The following is a 22,848-nucleotide window of genomic DNA, read 5'->3' on the forward strand; positions in this document are numbered from 1 at the left end:
TATACATTCAGCAAGTGTTTGTTGAATGCCTGCCATCTGCTAGATACTGTGGTGGGCACTGGGTATGTCATGTTGAAAAAAAGAGATGCTATTTGCCACTTCATGGAACTTAAGGTTTAAAGGTGACACATTCAGGAAATATGCTATTGAAGGAAAAGGACCAGCTATGAGAGTATATAAAAGGGGCCTGATTGAGAATGGAGATGGTAAAGAGGTAGTGTCCTTGAAGGCTCCTGAACCCCGAGTAGGCTTTTACTAGATTTGGGGAAGGGACTGAGGAGTGTTCCAAGTGCAGGGAGTAGTAGGTATTTAGGGTTGCAAGATACCAAGGTGGGAAAGATTCAGCTTTTCATGGAACTGAAAAGACACCAATGTGATCAGAGAAGGAGAAGGAAAAGTGGATTTAGGGGTAGAGAAGTATTCATGGGCCAGGTAACGTGGGGCCTTATAGGTAAGGAGTTGGGATGGCACTCAAAGTGAGCGGGAAGCTGTGCAAGGATTATAAGCGGACGAGTGACACCATCTGATAACATCCCAGTGTGATAATTTTGACTGTTGTGCGGAATATGTGTTGGAGGGAGGCAAGAAAGGAATTCAGGAGTCCTCATAAGGCTATGTGGTAGTGTCACCGGGTGATAATCATACTAGGTTGATGACAGTGGCGGTAGAGGGAAATGGACATATCACAAAGGAATTTTGAAGATAGCATTAACAAAAATCAGTAGCAATTTGAATGTGGATGGTAAAGAGGGGAAGATGTTCCTGGCGACCTCCAGCATTCTGGGTTGAATGATGGGTCCGGTTGCCATCGCTGAAATGAGGACCACGGGGTGTGGAACATCTGCGGGTGAGAACACAGACGTGCGAGAGGTCAGCTTGACATATATTAAGTTTGAGATGCCCGTGAAATATCCTCTTAGGTCAAGGAGATAATACGGCGCACACTCTGGTGTTGGAAATGTGATTCTGCTACCCAGAGGAGAGGGGAAAGTGTGGAGATTAAAGGTTGAGAATTGTCAGCCCGTAGATGCTAACGTTGTCTGGGAAGAGTGTATCTTGATGAGGGAATTGGATCCAGGGCTGAGCCCTGAGGAAATCTAACATGTCGAGGTTGAATAGAAGAGGAGCTGTAGGCAAAGAAAACAAAGATGCTGGAGAGGTAGGAAGCAGATCGTTAGGTGTGATGTCGGAGACCAAGCATTGTTTCCAAGGGCAGGTGGGAAGGGGCTGTAGTCAGCTATGTTACTGTTCTGAGAGTACTAGTAAGGTGGCTTTCTTGGAGCCTCCTCCTGAGATCGACTTTTAAGGACTCCGATTTCTTATATACTAGCAGGGAAAGGGTTTTAGCCACCAGTGGAGATTGGGGCCCAGACAGGGAAAGGATCTAAGGAAAACTTGTAACCTGTTGGTTGAGGGCAGCTTTCTTAACTTTCTCTATAAGAAGCATAGCCCAGAAAAACTGTTCTAACAGTAAGCTCTCAGTATAGCTGACGCACGTTGAGCTCGGAGGGACTGTGCTGTCTGGAGCAGCAAGATGCAAACACGAACGCTTGCCTCACACATTCTACTATTACTCTTTTCCTTGGTGGTAAAACATTGCTGTCTGCTTCCTAAATCAGTACTGCTTCAGAGCGCTGCAGATTCGTGTAATTAGTATCTCCTGTTCACTGAATACGAATATGAGAATGTGAAAATTTATATTTGGAGTGTTTGAGCAATTCTTCTGGGCATCTCTCTTTTTTCCAGTTCTTCCCTTTGCCTCATCTTAAATCTGAGCAAAGATACTCATTTTGTTAGCAGTGCCAGGAAGCAGGCAGTTTCCATGGCAACTGACAGACCGGGTTTACTGTGGAAATTTCCGGAATTAACAGAGCTGCATTGCAGAAGGATGCATAAAGCAGTATTCATCTAGGGATCCTAACAGTACGGACACAGAAGAACAGTTGCAGTGATGTGCAGGGTATGTGTTCTGTTTATTTTCCTGTAAGGAGGATTACGAGTTATATATATAGATATATGCTGAGGAGAGCGTACAGCGGCTTGAGGCATTTTAGTGTGTGCTGGCTTGATAAAATCAAGGAGGCTTAGGGGAAAAGGAGGAATAAATAATTTGGAGAGAAAGACATGTCTGATAGCATTGGGAGGAAATCAAGATTAAGATAAATGAAGAAGAATGTGGTAATGAAAGAAGGGGCGAAAACACACGTCAAGCTAATTAGATAATAGAAGGTTCTGGGCACAAGGAGATATTTATTTATCAAAGGAAGATCTGTAGGCAGTGGCAGGGTTGGGGAATCAAGTTCCCATGTGCAGGAAGAGGAAATGGGTTAAGGTAATTAGCTGTTACTTGCTGAAGGATACGTAGATGGGAGGGATGGCTAAGGCTTCGAGCTTTGCTGCCTCCTTAGTGTATTTACCTGTGAGGTGAGAGAGCCACAGATGGGTTATCAGACCCCTGCCTCCACTGCCTGTTGATTTGTGTGTGTGTTGGGGGGGGGGGTGTTGGGGATTAAGAAAAAGCCAGAAATGTATCTCGAGATTAAATTCTAGATATAAAACTGTAAGATTTGGGTACATGACTGGAGTTTCTTATCTCTTATCCAGATTTAAGACTGGAGCATAATTGTAAATTTGAAAGAGGAAGGATACAAAAAACGAATAGGTACAATACAGATCATTTTAATGATAGGTGTCATTTAGGTCATGTACACAAACTACAGCTCAGGGGCCAAATGTGGCCTGCAGCTAGTTTTTGTAAATAAAGTTTTATTGGCACATAGCCACACCTGTTTGGTTGTGTAGTTGCTACAGAGACTGGCTCGCAAAGCCTAAAATACTTACTATCTGTTTCTTTACAGAAAAAGTTTGGTGACTCGTGGTTTAGATGGTGTATTGGATTCCTGCAGCTACTGTAACAAATTATCACAGATTTGGTGGCTTAAAACAACAGAAATTTATTCTCTTGCAGTTTCGGAAACCAGAAGTCCAAAATCAGGGGGTTGGCAGGGTGATGCTTCTTCCAAAGGCTCCAAGGAGGATCCTTCCTTCCCTCCTCCAGCTGTGGTGTTCCTTGGGTTGTGGTAGCATGCCTCTTACCACAACCCCTGTCGCTACTTCTGTCCTTGCTTGGCATTCTTCCCTGTCTCCCTATGTCTCCCTGTGTCTCTGTCTTCTTTTTTGTCTCTTACAGGGATGCTTGCCATTATATTTAGGGTCTGCCCGAATCCAGGATGACCTTTTCTCAAGATCCTTATCTTAATGATGTCTGTAAAGATAAGGTCACCTTCTGAGATTGCAAATGGACAAATCTGTTGTTGGGGGCGGATGGGTCCCAGTTCGGCCCAGTGCACGTGGTATTGAAGAACTGGGTTTTGGCTTCTCAGACCATATTCTGTGTCAAGAGTAGCTAGCTAGCTCCTGGCAAGTGTCCTTTGGAAATCTATGGAGCATATGCTCTGCAGTAGACTTGACCTGCTGGAGAGGATGTGACACTTGCTTTTCAAGGACAGAGTGGGACAGGCACAGTTAAAATCAGAGCAGACAGCCTCTGGGATGCAAACCCAGGTAGCAGGGGAGAGGTAGTCCTAGAACATCACAGGAGAAAAAGTACCAAAGTATTCACGGGAAACTGAGGAAGGCCAGCGTCTGATGCTTCATACCAGTCTCTCCTTGGCTCCCGCCCCCCAAACCAACACAGTGGATTTGGCATTCCATTGAAAGACAGTTGGCATCAACAGAATCAGAGTTCTGAGGAACTAGACTTTTGTCTCGATTACGACAGTGGGGAGTATTTGTATGGTGCAGAGTAAGTAGACTTCGTAAGCTGCGGAGGAGTGCCAGTGTAGGACGCATACAGCGGTCCACAGGGCTGTGAGTCTGAGCCTTGCCTCTGGGTGCAGGGGTCTGTGTCGTGGTGGGAGGTTACAAACTGCCAGCCTGGGCAGGAGGCGTCTGTGGTGTTCTCCTCCTATGAGTGGAGCGTCTTCGGACGCTGTGGTGACAGGAGTAGACATCTGTCCTTGCTTCCCTGGGCTGCTTCCTTTAGCACACCTGGGCATATTTGGGAATGTTTAAGAAGTGATACACACCCACGGTGAAGAATATAGTAGAAGACAAGGGGTTCCAGCGTGGATGCCGGACCTGCAGGGAAAACCCTCTTTATTCTGTCATTTGAGGGGCCCTGGCCTATTGCCCTTATCCTCACCTGTGTCCCTTAAAAGGAAACCTCTGAGTTAGACCCTGTGGAGACAACTATCCGAAGAGTTAAGCAAAATGGTTAGAAGTGGATCCACATTAGGGTTCACCAAGAATACGCAGTACCAAACTAGCCTAGTATACAGTAAAACAAACAAAACGTGTTGCTGGGACTGTAGGTCAGGAATTTGCCATGGACTGGGTGTTTCTTCATTTCAGCATCTGTGGGTCCCCAGGAGGAACATTAGGCCCAATCCAGGGTTTTCAGGCAGAGTTTCCTGAAGGACAAGACTAGATGAAATCTTTATTTCCTTTCTGATCGCATTCTGTTAGTCTCTGACAGTGTGTATCTTGGACACCAAATTGAAAGGTCCAGAAGCTGTGAGGATGAAAGTTTTCTTCTTTTTCCCTTTCACAGAATATTTTGCTCATTAACTACCACACATTTTGAATTGTATGCTTTAGCTTAGATAGCTTCGCAGAAAAATTCAAATTCAACTGCAGTTAGATTTTAACTTTGTATTTTTCTCTTGTCATCTAGAGTACACATAAGGAAATGGAACGAGTTAAGGTTTAAAGCATAGACTGGTATTAAATTAAGCTGGTTTGATCATAGTTCATCCAAGCTAAAACTTAAGCACTGTAAGAGGTTCAAAAATACCCTCAGTTTCAAGTAGGTATATTACATAAAATAGCATGTGTTCCTAAATGTGTCTGTTAATAAAGTTTATTTCTATAAAATCTTTTTTTCTCACTGACTTGTTTGGATAAATGTCTCCCCCCTCAGCCCAGAATAATAAAAGTAAGCTTCAGAATGTTTCATAGTTAGGTGTTTAAAAGACAATTCATGTAGCTTCACGTTGGGATTGAAAAGTAGTTAAGACTCTTGCTTCTTATTTGCTTCAGGGACTAAAGTTCTGACTTTGTAAAAGCAATTTCAGATTTATAGTACAAAATGATGTAGGAGTAGCAGCATCTTGCTAAAATATTTATTAAGAAACAAGGATGAATATATGAAACACAGAAAATTAAGACAATTTGATCCTAAACTCTATATATAGGATCTCTGTAGGAATAAAGAAAAATTTATAGAGGGTTTCTCTTAATAGCATTTCTTTCTTTTTTTTAAGATTTTATTTATTTTTATTTATTTGACAGAGAGAGAGAGAGAGAGAGAGAGAGAGAGAGAGAGAGAGCACAAGCAGGGGGAGTGGCAGGCAGAGGCAGAGGGAGAAGCAGGCTCTCCGCGGAGCAAGGAGCCCGTTGCGGGGCTTGATCCCAGGACCCTGGGATCATGACCTGAGCTGGAGGCAGCTGCTTAACCAACTGAGCCACCCAGGCTCCTCTCTTAATAGCGTTTCTGCAGACCGCGGGAGGAAAGGTGGCCTCTTCTGAGCAGGGGCTTTCAAAGGTCTCAAAGGTTTCAGGTTTCAGAGACAGAGCACCTCTGCCCCTTCCCTGCCCTCCCCGCTCACTGGTAACTACCAGAAAATAGCCCTGGGCAGGGGTGGAGGAGGGAAGCGAGATGGATGCAGGAGCATTGTATTTGGGCAGGGTGATCATTCCGAGCAGAGTTGTGGTGGACAGAGAAGGGTCGTAGTGGCGCAATAGACAGGGTTGTATTATATTTGCTACCGTCAGTTGAAGAGTACAGTATTTGAGAACAAGGAGATAGGAGAGGAGAATTTGCCTTTGGAGCAGGGTGTGCTCTGATTGGTAATAGGCTGAGCCCTGAGGGCCTAGAACTACAGACATGGTTTGAACTATAGACACACGATAGACCAACAAGTCCCTTCCACACAAAAGAGGGAGAAAGACAGTCTCTTTCTTTTTTCTCTTTCCTATCAGTTTTATTGAGGTATAATTAACATACAATAAACTGGATAGTTGAAGGGTACAATTTGCTAAATTTTGACATACACACACCTGTGAAACCATCACTACAGGCAAGATCGTGAACATACCCATCACCCCGAAGATTCCTCCTACCCTGCTGTAGCTTTTCTATCTAGATGTTTGACTTGGTTCTTTTTTGCGTATTCCATGTTTGTTTAACGTATTCTCTCTGTCCTTTAGTTTCTCGAACACTCAGAATACAGTAATCAACACAGTTTCAATGTCGTTGTCTCCTAATTCTAGCATCCCTGTCGCTTCTGAATCAGAACTGAGTGATTTTTCTCTTCAGTTTGGGTCGTGTTATTTTGCTTCTCTGCATACTGGGTGAGTTTTAGATTGCAGGCCAGACGTCGGGTGCTGGATGTTTTTGCATTCTTTTTTTTTTTTTTTTTTTTAAGATTTTTATTTATTTATTTTTTTTGAGAGAGCGAGAGAGAGAACATGAGCAGGGGGAGGGGCAGAGGGAGAGGGGGAAGCAGACTCCTCACCGAGCAGGGAGCCTGACGTGTGGCTCGATCCCAGGACCCTGAGATCGTGACCTGAGCCAAAGGCAGAAGCTTAACTGACTGAGCCACCCAGGTGCCCCTGTTTTTGCATTCTTATAAATATTTTAAAGCTTTGCTCTTCAGTTAAGTTACTTGGAAATAGTTGGATCCTTCGGGTCTTGCATTTGAGCTTTGGTGGGTGTTCTGAGCCTGGGTATTTTCCCCGCTAATCCTTTTGGATGGTTCTTCCCCCAGGCTTGTGTAGGTTCGTTGTAAGGGTGTGCTGACCAAGGGTATTTGTGGGGTTCTCTTTCTCTGCAGCTCCCTCTCCTCCAGTACTCTGCCTCTCGGACTCTAGCGACCTTGGTCTCCTCAGGTGCCCAGACCCATCTCCTCAACACAGGAGTACTGCCAGGGTCCCCTGACCGCCATCACAGTCTGTGAGCCCTTCCAGACAGGAGGCTGGGGGCAGTTAGAGGGCTCACCTTGTGTATTTCCTGTCTGTCGGTGTTCACTGCCCCTTTGTTGTCTGTTGTCCAGTGTCTCCAAGACCGTCTCATGTTTTGTCTGTTTTCTGTGGCTGTTTCAGGTGAGAGTAAGTCTGCGTGCTGATGCTCTGCAGTAGCCCCAGCACGAGTGCCACACGGGTCCTCCTTGTGAGATAGGAGTAGGAGTTAGGGAGCTTGGGAGCCACATCTGCATGACTTTGAGAAAGAGCATCTCTGAATATGATATTTTGCAGCTTTCCTAATAGAGTAGAAGACATCACGGTATTTATAAAGAAAGGATTGGCAAGTCTCGAGGAGAGAGCAGATGTGGATAAATGGGCAGCAGGACTGCTGATAGGGTGATAGAAGAGAAGAGACGCCGTTGTGGGAAAGCTGAAAATGCTGTGGTGGAACGAAGCCCACGTTGCGCGCGGAAGTGAACGTCAATGGTACTGCGTGACAGCAGAGGAAAAGAATGGAATGGAGTGATGGATTTGAAAGCATATACACATTTCTGAATTTTTTAAAGAAGATTTTATTTCAGAGAGAGAGAGCGCGCTGCGTGTGTGCGTGCGGGGCGGGGGCGGGTCAGGGGCAGAGGGAGAGAGAGAATCTCAAGCAGACTCTGGGCGCACGCCCGATGCGGGGCTCGATCTCATGACCCTGAGATCATGACCTGAGCCAAAATCAAGAGTCTGACGCTCAACCAACTGAGAGCCGCCCAGGCGCTCCCTGAATTTTTTACATGTATAAATACGTAAGTAGAATGGGGAGGTAGACAGCGCCCTGGAGAAATATTTACAATGCAGGAGCAAGAGTTGATCTGTAGGTTAATAAATGCCTCCTGTCAGAAGTAGCAACAGCAAAACAGACTCTGGGTAAGGGGCTCAGGGTCGTTCCCTCAGGCAGTTAACCAACGAAGAAAAGCTTGTTCACCAGATGGCAAAAAATGTCCGACTCTAAGGGTAGGAAATCGTAATGCAGCTTAAAAGAGTGATGTCACCCTTCTCACCTTTCAGGCTGGCATGAGGGAAAGGGTGCTGTGGCCAGGGCTCCATGGGCACTCGCTGGTGGTGCCGCTGACTCGGGGCCGACTGGCCGAGCCTCACAGCAGTAACCACGTGGACCAGGTCATGGCTAAAAGGTCAAAAACATACAAAGTGAAGTCTACCAAGCCATAGGCGTGAGATCTCATTTTGTATCCTCACCACATAGTACAGAAAGATACAAAGGGTATACGCTAAATTGTTGAGAGTGGTTTGCTCTGGATTGTGATTGAGTTTTCCATTTTTCCTTTATCTTTTACCTGTGTGGCATTAGGAGGGATTTAGGATGACATGGTCAGGTGGGAAAAAGAGGTTTGCGTACTTGTCCTGCTGCTGGATTGGCACAGCAGAACACTGGATTTAGCAGAGGGTGGGGGGTGGAGGGTGTGGCTAGAGCTAGCCCAGGTAACCTTGGCTGTGCCGAGTGTAGTTCTTCGGAACCCAGGTCCACGTACCTATGCGCAAAGCCCCGGGCCGCTGCATTAGACACTTCAGATAGAAATAAAGCTTTTCTTGGTGCTCAGGCTGATGAGTGCTCTGAACATTATGTCACAACTTCTTGTTTTTGGGGGGAATTGTCAGATTTCAGAAATTAATAAATCAGTCTGGGTCAATGAAAGGATGATAGCTAAAACAGTGGCGACGAGTCAGTGTTTGCTAAGTAGTAACTAGACAAGTCGGTCGTTTCTGTCTGGAGGATCGGCCATCAAAGAAGGTACACAGAGGACTTCGGTGCAAACACGTGGGCGCAGAAATTACAGTTTTTGGGTTTTCATGTAACAGGATAACTCCCTGATTTCAAAAAGTAATTTCTGTATATCGAATTGTGTTTTAATAAGGTCTGTATTGCATAGATTCGAACATTCTACCCATCATTTTGCATGTTTTGTAAGAAACACACCTATTCCACTTATTTGCAACGCCCATAGCATCTGTGTCCGTTGTTTCTGTGTGTGTGTGTGTGTGTGTGTGTGTTGTTTGCCCTAAGTATGGAACTGCTGGTCTCTGGGAACACAAAAGATTAGGTATGGGATTTAGATGAGCTGTAAGAAATCAGAGACACCAAGGCTAAGGATTTTATTCAGGAGGTGTTTTTGTCCTGTTTGTAACTGGCCTGTGGGTCTGAAGCCAGTCAGCATCATTGGTCATCAGCCACTAAACGCTCGTAGCACTTCCCAGTCATCGTGATGACCAGCCTGTGGCCTGTGGCCTCTTCCCTCCCTCCCCACCACTTCCAGATGCTGGATACCTCCTTCTATGACAGTCCCTGGGAAATAAAATAGTGTTAGAGGCTCTATTAACTGGAAATAAGTCAGTTTGCATATAAACAACCTGAAGACAAATGATGGCTTAAATAAGAGTTTCTTTCTTTCTGGGGATGTGGTCTGGAGATAGGTCTAGGGGTGGTATAACGGCTTCACGGTCATCAGAGTCTAGAGAGCTTTAATTTCTCGCTCCCTCATTCTCAGTACATGAGTTCCCTTCTCAGGGGCCTTGAGGGTGGCTGGAACTCCAGGCGACAAGGAGAAGGGGGGAAAGAAAAAAAAAAAGACCTTCCGACTGAGTCAGCTCCTTTTAAATACTCCATTTTATTACTGCTTCTAACTGCAAGGAAGTTTGACTTCTTTGTCTGCTTGGGCCATCACAACAAAATACTACACATTGGGTGGCTTAAACATCAGAAATTTGTTTCCAGTGGTTCTGGAGGCTGGGAAGATCAGGGTGCTGACAAGGTGGGTTTCATTCTGAGGATTCTTCTCTTGGCCTCCATCTTGCTAGGTGCTCACGTGACCTTTGTATAAGTATGTGGGTGAGGGAGAGACTCCACTGGGAACAGCTGTGTGGTGTCCTTCTTATAAGGACCCTAATCCTACATCAGACCAGGGCTCCATCCTTATGACCTCATTTAACCTTAATTACCTCCTTAAAGGCCCTGTCTGCAATTCAGTCACACTGGGGGTTAAGGCTTTGACATGAATTTTGGCGGGACGGGGGAGGGCTCAGGTGCAATTCATTCCATAGCAGTTGGGAAGTGTAGCGTGTTAGCTGGGTGTATTGCTGCCCCAGCAAAGGAAGACCCTATCAAGAAGAGGATGGGTGTTGGGTGGCAGCTGGCTCAGTTCCCCTGCTGGATCATCAGGTGCTTGAAGTTGGAACCCTATGGAGTATTCACTGAAAGCAGCTCAGGATAGTCTTTATAAAATTATCCACAGAGAACTGGGAAAGGGAGAGCGATTTAGAAGTTATTGCTGATAAAACACAGCCCCTCTTCTCAAGAAAGTGATATCCCAAGGAGAAGTCAGGAAACCTTTTTTCTCCTTAAGAGTGTAGCCAAAGGCAGTTTTAAATTGCCGCTGGTTTTTCCTTTTTCCCGGTCTTCTTCCTGAGTGTGTTTTCTGCTGTTCATATATTTTTTTTTTCCTCTAGGCCTGCTATTTAGTTTAGGACAGAACTTGTATCTTAGGACAGAAATCGCCATCAGCAGACTGCACATAATCTCCTTGTTGCCCTTGAGACTCTTGGTGAACTTTTTCTAGAAGTGGAATAAACCGGGACTTTGAAGCCACAGGTATAACTCAGGTCACCAAAAATATTTGTCTTTTGTGCTTCTGTGAAATTCTGCAATGGGGCTAAAGGGAGTTGGTTGTAGGCTATAGGTTCAGTTGCAGAGCTCTGAAACTCTTGGCTCCTGGAAGCTCTTAGGTCACATGGAAATCGTTCATTCTCTCCGAACTCTAGGAATTGCATGCTTGCATTTCGTTTTCTTACTATCCAATACTTTGTTAACATTTTCAAAAGTTTTGGGTTTTGGTTATATGGAAGTCTAGTTAAAAATGAAAAAGTCTCCTTTCCATTTGTGTTTGGCACCAATTGAGAGAGATGCAGGAGCCAGACATAGGGAGATTATAAGATTTATCATATTCTTTTTTTTTTTTAAGAATTTATTTATTTATTTGAGAGAGAGTGAGCTCACCTGAGTGCTGGGGAGGGGAGGGGACAGAGGGGGGAGAGGGAGAGAATACCAAGCAGACTCCCCGCCTGAGGTGGAGCCTGAAGCAGGGCTCGGTCTCATGACCTGAGATCATGACCTGAGCCTGAGCCGAAACCAAGAGTCAGATGCTTAACCAACTGAGCCACCTAGGCGCCCCAAGATTTAGCGTATTTTTTTTTTTTAAGATTTCATTTGTTTATTAGAGAGAGAGAGAGAGCATGAGCGGGTAGGAGAGGGAGAAGCAGGCTCTCCACCGAGCAGGGAGCCTGACGTGGGGCTCGATCCCAGGACCCCGGGATCATGACCTGACCCAAAGGCAGATGCTTAACCATCTGAGTCACCCAGGCTTTCTTGATAAAATTGGAAATGTAGCTCTGCGTTTGAGGCCAGAATAGTTCTTTGAGGCCAGAATAGTTCGCTAACTCCTCCTGGCCTCACATACATAATTAGACTTACCCATCCCTTGAGTGCAGCCTCTTATAAGGGACAGCCAGAGCATATGTACTGTCTCTGTAGGAAGGCTGGCTTTAAAAGAGAGGAATTGAACGGAGTGGGTTCAGTTTTTTCTTCCATATTCACTGGTCAGTCAGTAGGGCTCAGGTGAGAGGCCCGATCCCTCTCCATGGAAAGATGAAGCATGGGGTGGGGTGGGGGGGGGAGTGTTCCCTTAAACAATTGGGAGAGGTAAGCCCTAAAATCTTTAATTTTTTTTCAGTCATTCATGTGGCATCCCTTTACAAAGCCAGGGAATAGAGTCTTTGGAAAAGGAACGTGAACATACTAACCACAGGGGACACGGACCCAGCCTGTTTACGTTAATCAGCGAATCTGGTAGTAAGATGCAGCATGTCCATGAATTGATTTTCCAAATTTGATTCGAATCAATTAATAAAGTTTTTTTGTGCTTGGGTTTTGTTAGGTTTTAATCCTTCGTGTTGGTGTCTGTAGATTTCACCAAAGTTTGTAATTGCCACTAAAGTTCTACTTACCATTATATGGGAGAAAATATTTTAATGGTGACATCAGTCTGTATCTGAACAGCTTCCTTGGTGTTAATGTCTATCCCCAAATGCTACTCTTGGAAATACTGTGTTCAACAGAGGTGCCCTTTCAACCAGGTCTGTGATCTGTACGCATTAAAAAATATAGGTGTATAGCTAACTTTTTTACTGGAATGTGTATCATATGATAGTCTAATTACAAGTCCTGTTACAACAAAGACCACTCTAACTTGTTTTCATATTAAAGACTCCTAAATCTAGAGGAGAATGTCACCCATTTTCTTAGGGACTTTTCTGTGTACGTGGTTAGATATGGGGCTGGGGATCGTGCTCCTGTATGAGATTTGGGTGAATTTGAGACTTGGAACCTTAGTCCCTTGCTTGTTTCCTGAATAGAGCCCAGCAGAGGGAATGGTGAGATGTCTGGGTTAAGAATTGCTCATGTCGAGCCCTTAATATACATTTCAGAAGGATGAACGTGAGAATAAATAGAAGGTCATAGGCTGAACTTAGTTACTGTTGAGGCAGAGGCATTCGAGCTAACTTAACAGGTTTGTGGAGTTGAGCTGAACTGATTTTCAGATAAGAAATTAATAGTGAAATCTGGGAGTTTTTGACCCTGGCTAGTAGAAATAGAACTTAAATACCGTTTGACACATTCACCCCGAGATCAAAAATTGCAGCCAAGGTCTCGGACACTCAGTACAGTTGCCTCAGTGATTGACTGCTCTAGTGTAATGGTGAACGGTCAGGTCAGGCTTCTAGGTGCGGCCGCCACAGTGCTGCATCTCTGTCCAGTCCTTCTTTGGAAGCCGTCAGGGCTGGACTAACTCTTAAAGCAATAACTGTGAGTTCGGACTCAGTTTCACAGGAAAGATTGCCAGCCTGATATGAGTGGAGACTCCATGAACATGCCTTCATGATGGCATAACCATAGCATGTTTTTCTGTGGTTTTCTGTTAAGTGAGAAGATGGACTCTGGGGAATAGCCACATTGTGCTGTTCATCTTTTGTTTTAGCAGCTTTATTGAGATATAATTCATGTATCATGTGGTTTACTCCTTAGACTCTACAATTCAGCTGCTTTTCCTATATTCAGAGTTGTGCGTCTATTTGCATCAGCCCAAGAAGGTAACTCGCGTCCCTTAGCCGTCAACCTGTTCACTTGAAAAGAAAAAAGACCTCATCCAGAAATTACACAGTAGACTACAGTAAACTGAGCTATTAGTAGAGATATTCCATAATTCTAAAAATTATCTTACAGTAAAAGTTAATATTGTAACTGTTGTTATTCTGTGGCTTATATAATAGTGAAGTACCCCATGTCTCAGGAATGCTGGCAACAGATGCATTCAAACACAATGTATTCATGCGAGTGACATCCTTTGCCATATTCTGTTGGTTAGAAGCAAGTTGCAGGTGCAGGTCTTGTCCCCACTCAGAGAGAGGAGCTTACACAGTGCTGTGAAACCCAGGGAAGTGCAGTTCGTGCGGAGCACCTCAGAGCCTGTCTGCCACGTCCCGTGAATTAGTGAATAGTGTAAAAATGTTGCTTCCAATTTCTTAAAAAGATTTTATTTATTTATTTGAGAGAGAGCACACGTGCCAGGATGAGTGGGGGAAGGGGCAGAGGGAGAAGCCGGCTCCCCACTGAGCGGGGAACCCGATGCAGGGACCCTGGGATCATGACCTGAGCCAAAGGCAGATGCTTAACTGACTGAGCCACCCAGGAGCCCCAAAATGTTGCTTCTCATTTGCACGTAATTTAAACTAACTTTTTTCAGCTACCCTCAGCAATTAGCCGGTGCTGTATATTTTACCAGTGATTAAACTGAGCCACAGAGATGGTGTTTACATGCCAGTGATCATAGAACAATAATTATTGCAAATGAATTCCTTTGTGTCAGGATATTTCTACGTCATGAGAAAGATTGCTAAGAAAATTAGTCACTAGGCTCGACTGGTGGAAGTATGTTGTAAACAGAAAAGAACTTGTGTGAAAAAAAGCTGGTATTATGACTTACTATGATCTGGGAATCTGGCACTTGGAATGCTGGTTCACTACGTGGTTATTTAGACAACGTGTATTAAGTCTTTGAACTATAACCCTGAATCATGGTTATTATTAATACTAGTATATACAGTAATTCTGGGGAAATGATTTTGAAATTCTGAATATTTTGGGAACCTTAAAAGTAGCTGCAAAGAACAGTTCTGCTAGCCTGAGAAAACATTTCTAAATTTCGGAAGAAGAAAAATAAATAACCAAGCATGTAAATTTTTCTGACTTGTGTTACCGGGTCAGATCTTGAAGAGTCTGTTTAATATGAAACCGACAAAACGCAGATGACCGTCGGTGGAATCCTTTTCTCCGTGCACCTCGCGCCCTCCAGTTTGGGACAGTTCGTTTCTGCACATTGGTGCCTGGGGCGCGGGAGGGAGGGAGAGAAGGGTGAGGTTGGTTTTACATCTTTCACTGGGTTTGCTTTTTCACAAAGCATGGTTACAAGTTAATGCTTTGATCTCCAGGTTGGAATTTAATTTAATGAAAATCTGTTAACGAGATTTTTGTCCACGAATCATTTGTTTTTCACCTCGTCGCTCCATCTAGGCTGACGGGTTCAGTCCTGATTGGCATGTGACAGTTTCTCCCCTAGATCCAGCTGCCGTTCATTTAACTGCCCCCACCTCAGCGTGGCATTCGCGGGAACAGGGCAGTATGGTGAGGTGCTATTTCCCAGACTTTGCCAGAATCGCCTGGGGATCTTTAAAAATACTGTTTTTTGACTCCTGTTCCCAGATACTCTGATTTAATTGCTATGAGATGATACCTGGGCATCTGGATTTTAAGAACCTCGCCACGTAATTCTAACGTGCAGGAAAGTTCAGGAGCAGCTGTACTAAGGATGGAGGGCCTGGGGTCATTAATGTCGGGCAAGGTAGGATAAGAACTTTTTGGAAATGAGGTTCGTAGCTCCTGGGATTCTGCACTTGATAACGCAGTTTTGCGAAGTTTGAAAAAGAGCTTGTATTTGGAAATGAAAACTGGTCTACGTAATTAGTCTCTTTGATAACTGGAAACTTGGTTTTCTGAATCTCATTAAAGCTGTGTTTATTGACTTCCTAAGTTTAGGCCTTTCTTAATGAGTTCAGTGTGTAAAAAACCAAGATGATGTAAACAAAAAACTCCAGAAACCTGGAGGTCAGATTGTGTTAGCAACTTGAAAAGCAGATTTTCCCACGCATTCATCAGTGCTAGCTATAAGAAAAAAGTCAAAACCTATTTAAAATGTGGAAAAATTGCTTCCCAATATTTTAACAGAGAGAGACTGAGAACACACAGCATTGAATCGTCAGGAAAACTGAAGATCTCCCCTGAGCAACACTGGGATTTCACAGCGGAGGACTTGAAAGACCTTGGAGAAATTGGACGAGGAGCTTATGGTTCTGTCAACAAAATGGTCCACAAACCAAGTGGGCAAATAATGGCAGTTAAAGTAGGTGAAGCCCATCATTCTTTTTGGCGCTTTCCTCCATTAGGTGCAATTTCTTGGTGCAGTGATACCCCTGTTGTTCTGTTCTTGCTTGTGTTTGTAAAACTGTTTCTCCAAATCCTTTGGGGGCGTTTTGTAGGGAGGTTGTCTTGTTGGTGGCACGTTTGCTATTGCTCTGGACCGTGAGTGTACGAAGCACGCATGTTCTCTGCCCCTTTGCCGTGATGCGTTAACGTGTTTTAAACTTCAGGCCCTTCCACTGCCAAGGTGAGTTCAGGCCGGGCGGCCGCACCCCTGGGAGCAGGGCAGTGCTGCACTGAGCCAGGCGGGGAGCTGGAAGAAGAGGCAGTACACTGGGTTGGGCAAGGTGCGGGGCTAGGGCTAACAGCAGTCTTACTGAAGGTTTCCCGGAAACCACGCACATGCTGTTGCCACTAACCTCAACCTTACTCGGTCCTGACCGGCTCGGCTCCTGTTTGTTTATGTCATCTCCACTCAGTACTGCCCTGTTCCCTGGTTTGAAAGTTGTATCGAAATGCATACCTTGTGATAATGCTGTCACCTTCTGTCCTTACTGTGAGTGCCATGCCACTTAATATGTTCGTTTAAAAAAAAAAAAAGTCAAGAATGGCCAGAAATGGAGATTGGCCCGTAGACTGTACCTGGCAGGCTGATGTGGGTACCTGTTATGAACTGATTGGTCTCCACCCGACGCCTGTGGGCCCATGTAGTTGTAATGTGTTCACCTGTTTGTTTAGATGTTGAACAGATGTTTGCAGTGTGTAAGGAAAATCGACAATGTCGGGGGCGGCAGTTTAAAAAGAAAAAGGACAAATGACATATATCCATTCCCTTATCAACTGAAAATCCTTAGGGGAACCAGTAATGCCTCTACACAATTGGGAATGGGTCTACAGACAGTGTGAGCTAATCAGCTTCCTGTCAGTGCCCTATTTGGAGAGTTTGTCGCAGTGACCTAGGGATAGGGGAGGAGCCTCAGTTTCGTAATTGACTTTTGGGAGGGGATTTGTATCACATTAATATGAAATGCTATCTGTGCTGAACTTTATTGTGAGCAAAATGTTACTCTGACTCTTTTTGCCTCCTTCATTGTTGAGCAGTTCTGTTTGCTGGGTCATATGAAACTAATAAGAAATTAATGATGGGGGGAAAATTTTATGATTCTCCTTACGGGTTCTTAACCTTGTTTTTGGTCATAGTTCTTTTGCAATGTGCTGACACCCATGGACTTTTTTCTTAGGATTACGCATACATAGACAAGATTTTGCACAGAACTGGTGGACCTCTAAGGAAGCAGAGGCTAAGGCCTCTGCTTTGGATTATCTGTTGAAATAAAATAGTGTTTTTCTTGCAATGTGGAATGATTTATCTCTTTTTATTTTATGCCACTGCAGTGTAAGTGGAAAGTTACTTTATTTAGATTTCTTTGGATGGGTGTTATATTGCTCTTATGTACTGTCTGCACGTGACATCTGCTTTTCCTTGGCTAGGTCTTAAGGGAGAGCTAGCCTATATAACTAAAGTTCTAAACTTTTTTTTCAAGATACTAGGGAAAGAACTTTTAAATAATTATGTACTGCTTTTTTCACTCTGTGCTCTCTGCTTTACCATGTTGATCAACATCATAATCTGTTTTAGTAATCTGGATAGACTTGAGCCATGGTCAGTAGGTTTTTAAGATAAGGAAGGGGGACTTCATTGTGACTTGAAAAAATTTTTTCTTAATTTGATAACATTTGGAACTGTGTAATGCTTACTCGAGTTTTGAAGGAATTTAAGAGTGAATATAGGGAATTGCTGTCTGCCACTTGTAATTTGAACTCATTTTGAGAGCGCTGTTGGAATGCCTTTAAAATCCCAGCTCTTAAGAAGTACTTCTGAGGTGGACATGGGACCCACAGACTGGTAACTGTCACATATGTACCTACCCGTTGACACTTTCAACCTTCGTTTGTGACCTTGAATTCTTGAGCAAGCATGTTAGTCTAGCATGGGGAGGGTGGTGATACGACATACCCACCAACTTGTCAGTGGGGCATAGCACTGGATTCCATGACATCATATAATACTTGAAGAGAGTTTTTCTCCCTTAATATACATTAGAGTTTGATACCAATTTGATGATTGATAGATGACATCTACTATTTTTATTTATTTATTTATTTTAAAGATTTTATTTATTTGAGAAGGAGAGAGAGCACAAGCAGCAGGGAAGGGCAGAGGGAGAGGGAGAAGCAGGCTCCCCACTGGAAAGGGAGCCCAGTGCAGGGCTCGATCCCAAGACCCTGGGACCATGACCCGAGCCAAAGGCAGAAGGTTAACCGACTGAATCACCCAGGCGCCCCTAGTTTTTAAATGTGTATCTTGTTGGTCTCTGAAAAAGCTTAGCCTTTTGTCACACCTGAGAGAGTTTGTTCCTTTATCATGAAGGCCCACGAACCAGAATGATAAGTACACACACAGGGGCAGTGTGTGGTTAAGGAGTTCTGTTTGACATTTTCCATGTAGACAGTTTGATGACTAAGCACCCGCCATGTTTAGCTTTGAGATAAGGACTATAGAGATTTAAAAGAGTGGGAGGCAGTGGTTCACACTGCTGTGAATTTTCCATTGTTGTTGGTAAAATGAGAAATGCATTTGAAGTGCCTCTATACTAGTTTTTTTTTTATTTTTTGTTGTTATGTTAATCACCACACATTACATCATTAGTTTTTGATGTAGTGTTATACTACTAGTGTTTTAATATGCGCTTTAACAGGGAAGGATTACTTGATTAGATATTAAGCTTATCTTGGAAGTACATTATCCTTAAGGTTTACTTGCAGTATCTGTACAAAAGTGAACTGTGCTTTTAGCCTGGTTTTTATTATTCTTTTTCTTCCTCATTTTTAGTTTTGAGGGAGCCCTTTCCCAAGTTTATTTTGCCACATAGAAGAAATGCTTGAAAAGATGATTTGTTACCAGAAACAGTGATCTCCAAGACGTAATTTAAAAACCAGTTAAGATCTAATAAATCAGATTCAGCAGGATAACACACAGCATGTGTAAGAGTTGTACTTACAACAATTTCATGACCTTTGGCCTGAGGACAGTTCTTCAAGCGGCCAGTGAGGTTCTGCATTAGGCCCTAAGATGGGGAAAATTTTGAACCTTCAGTTTTAATTGCACACGCCTGGGGAAACAGGTCTTAACTCTTCTGCGAGTGGGAGGGAGTGTTATGACTGGTTTGTCTAACTGCTTGAATGAATCATGGGGCTATGGAGGGCAAAGCCATTCCTGCCGTAGCATCTTCTGAAGCTCAGGAAGGACGACCTTGGACTCTGGTTGGGAACATCAGGCTTCGCTCAGCATCCTCTGCAACTAACGTTTATTTAAGGTCCCATTTTGCATGACAGTGGAATAACCACTGAATGATGATTACGTTTCTGGGCCAGGGTCAGAGAAATTGGGATCTGGGAGAAACACCCAGCAGAGTCAGGTCCACAGATGATTTGCACGTCAGAGCAAATCTGGGGACGCAGGAGTAAAGTGTTAGGAAGAGTGGCTGCAGGCTGTAGCTCAGGCCTGTGGGCTGGAACGGAGCAGTAAGATGGACACAGGTTGCTGACAGAGGGAGGAATGAGCCTTCAGGACCTGACAGCATGTGCTTCACCTGACCCTGCCTACAGCATAAACCCTGTACCCACGCTAGACTACCAGCTTCCCTGTTGTTTCCTCACAGACCGTGTACAGATTGACTCTTGAAGGTCCCCTTGTGTCTGTTTGTGGCCTTGTCGGCAGGGAGTAGACAAGAATTCAGAGGAGAGGGAATCTAAGGGGGTGATATTGATGCCCCTAAAGATGGAACGCAGTGGGATTGTTACTTAGAGGGGTGACCCTGGAGTGAAGCTGTCACGTTAACGGGCCAGTGGAACGGATGGTGGGCAGGTAGCTGGGGATGGGAAGGTGTCATGTTGAGGTTGTCACGGTTGATATTCACGGATGAACTTCCAGTCTTCTACTTAAGAAGTCATCTGTGTTAATCAGGGAGACGGCCTGGCTATTTGAGGTTAGGTGCTTAGGTCAGCCTGAGTTACCGAAGTGAAGGGTTTCGGGTGTTTTCCCTTTCTTGCTCGTGGGCCTAATTGGTCTTATTCCTTCAACCCTCAGGGTGTTTTCTCTACTCTTGCAACTCTTCTGTTGCATTGATTTGAGTCCTGACTGATCCTAGGCTGATAACTTGATCTCGATTCCTGCATTCCTGCCTCTCTGTGGTATTTGGATCGTGCCTTCCGTGTCCTTTGGGAGTTGAAAAACGTAGGTCAACCCTCCTGCCTGGTGGGAAGCACCAGAGTCCTCCGCCTGCCCATATCAGCAGCCCCCCCAGCTCCGCCCTTGCCTGAGCAGTGTGGGGCTTCCATCTGCTTAGTAGAGAGGCCTCCTTGATGCGGACAGTGTTGCATGTGTGGGAACGCAGGGGTCAGCGAAGGACGGTTGCTCATTTTCCCTGCCACTGCAGACCCCTTGCCATTTCTACCAGAAGTTCCATTACTGAATAATTCTGGTAGGAACTGTGAGCCTTCTTGCACGAAGTTCATTTTAGTCCTTAAACATTGGTCTTGCACACTGTTCTGAAGGCACTAGAATGATAGTTGACAGGAGTGGCCTTAAATTGGAAAAGCTCCTTTCTGTGAGTATAGAATGCTTTGTTAAGCAATCTCGTTGAGTTTTAGAAGCCCACAGTGCTAGTGTTTGATATTCCAGATCACTTGTGGGGTGCAGAAGTCGTGGCTGTCTGGTTTTGATTTGAGACTTGATTCCAGCACCTTCCACTCTTATTTGATTGGCTAGATCATGTGGCTTAATTAAGAAATCTGTGGTTGGTGGAACCGAAAGAAGCCATGGTGTGAAACCATACTGTTGGATGCTTCTTAAGGTTGCTTGAATGTTGCGGTGTTGCAGATGAAAAGCGTTAAGTGGAGCCCTTCTGGGAGTGGGCAGATCCAAAGGACGCAGCAGGGCTGTCCTTCCGTCAGCCTTGGTTTTGAACTCAGGTACCTTTTGTGGTTGGGGTTGGAACTCCTCACATACACATGTTTCTTTTGCTCCTAGGGGTTTTCACAGCATGGCTTCTTTCAGTTAACAGAATTGTATATAGAGCCTAATAAATAATATAGACAAAATAGCACTTTTTTGGCCAATGTAAAGGGATAGGAGATGGTAACCCTGGCTGCCCATATTGGAAGCTCTTGGGACATGAACTCTGAGGAAAGCTCTGGGATCTGTATCTCAGCTGATGTAGTAATTTGGAGAAAAACCTTACCACACTTCACTCTAAATGAGGATCATCTAACCCCATACTTGATATACCTTCTCCACATTTTATGTCATTTTTGTCGTGGTGGTCTTATGGCCATGCCTCCAAAATTGGTTATACATCAGATTTCCTCTCGTATCGCACTTTAGTGTCGTGGGTACTGAAGTAATGATCTGTTGTTTATGATCTTTAGGCCCTTGCAAAATGTTAGTGCTAAGATTGTGCCTTTAGCATGTGGATGATGTAATTAGTAAAGAGGAAGAAGATGATACCATCCTTAATCAAGACATATCCAGCTTGTCCCATCAACTTTGCCCTCAGGGGCAGCTCTGCGCATGATGTAGTAAATACCCCATGTATTTTTGGAACTGATCTCCCAAATTCTCAGGTGATGGGTAACAGAGCCTGTGTAGAACTAGGAATTAATTAGGCCTCAATATCCTCAGTGAGGAGAATAGGAGATATTATTGTTAATTAATTTGATTAAGGTACAACTGAGAGTTCATTAAATTGATTCTAAAGACTTGGGTGATTTTGTGATTAAGAATTAGTATGCTTTCTTCCTGCCTTAGTAGAAACATGTTTTCATTTAAAACAATCGATTTAACAGACACTTGTTCCTTGTTACTCTTTGACATGAAAGCCAGTTTTGCATCTGTGATCAGCATTCCAAATAACTTGGCTTTTTTAAACTGTTTCGGCTAATGTTGCTCTCTGCTTTGACCTCATTAGTGATGGCATTGTGAGGCAGAGACACTGGACATTTTTCTATGTGATCTTTTTAGAAGGCTCTAGCAGCTGAGGATGAACCTGTGTAGCAGGGATAAATAAGTCTTCCTGCCTCTGTGGGATATGGGATCTTTGTTTGACCTTAGGAACGTAAGAATGCCTGAGATTTCCTGCAGCCCAGAGGAAGGGGTCATAGCACACTGAGGTGCTGCAGAGGTTTGTATTAGAACTGACTTCTGGTTGTTTCTGCTGGGAAAACAGTGTATTTGCAGGGATCCACTGGGGCACTTGGGGATCTGAGTGTGATCCTCGCTCTCCTCTCCTCCACATCAGTGATTCATGTTGGCCTGAAGTCAGCTACTGACTGGCAGTACACTCCCTTTCATATCTTATTCACAGATACTAACCTTAGGAGGGTATTTTAGCAAGGGATTCTTAAGGAACAGAGTGCACTCCTGGCTTGGCAGTGTTGGGTTTGTAGGTTCCAGGAATAGCACACATTTTCAAAATATTATCACAACTGTTTCATTTAAGATAATCCTTATTCTTTTCATGTTTTGATTTGATTTTTTTTTAAACATTTATTTATTTTAGAGGAGGGATGGACAGAGGGAGAGGGAAAGAGAGAATCTCAGACTCCCTGCTGAGCGTGGAGCTTGAGGTGGGGCTCGATCCCACGACCCTGAGACCGTGACCTGAGCCGAAATCAAGAGTTGGACACTTAACCAACTGAGCCACCCAGGCACCCCCTCACCTTTTGATTTTAAATGATATAGTTGCTGTGGAGAGGTGTTCCACCTAAGATCCCACGTGATCTGTTTGCTCACGTACCAGTTCAAAGATTTCTGCATGGGTGATATTTATCAACGTCTGCTTGGTGCAAAAGGTCAACCCAGGGAGCTTTTGGTTTCATTCTTGTCCTGGGAGTGGTTGTTCTAGCTGTCATACCACTCTGGCAAGACATTTGGCAATTACTTGAAACATGGAATCCTAATGTTTTGGTAACCTTCGAAGATGATGGGTGCTTACGGGTAGGAATGAGCCACAATCATGGAGATGAGTTTTAGCTACCCGCCAGTGATTGCAGATCCCACACTGCTTTGCTGAAGAGTATATACCTTCTGGTGCTCCGATTTGGGTTGGTGGCAAGTTGAAAATGACACTTTGCCATGCTAAGGGTCAAAATCCTAATAGCTGGCATCATTT

At 44.3% G+C, this 22,848-nt stretch overlaps 1 protein-coding gene across 3 annotated transcripts in view; it reads left to right on the top strand.

Annotated features, from left to right (window-relative positions):
- The window catches only part of MAP2K4 (mitogen-activated protein kinase kinase 4), a 134,323-nt gene that overhangs the window by 52,848 nt on the left and 58,627 nt on the right, over positions 1 to 22,848 (top strand). For all 3 annotated transcript variants that reach the window (XM_025864195.2, XM_073881736.1, XM_073881735.1), the window contains one exon: positions 15,425 to 15,599. In XM_025864195.2, coding sequence (XP_025719980.1) covers positions 15,425 to 15,599 — 175 coding nt within the window. The remainder of the gene's footprint in view (positions 1 to 15,424; positions 15,600 to 22,848) is intronic.

This window comes from Callorhinus ursinus, unplaced genomic scaffold (genome assembly GCF_003265705.2).
Source record: "Callorhinus ursinus isolate GAN/ISIS: 27379988/994484 unplaced genomic scaffold, GSC_fseal_2.0 scaffold43, whole genome shotgun sequence".
Taxonomy (NCBI): Eukaryota; Metazoa; Chordata; class Mammalia; order Carnivora; family Otariidae; genus Callorhinus; species Callorhinus ursinus.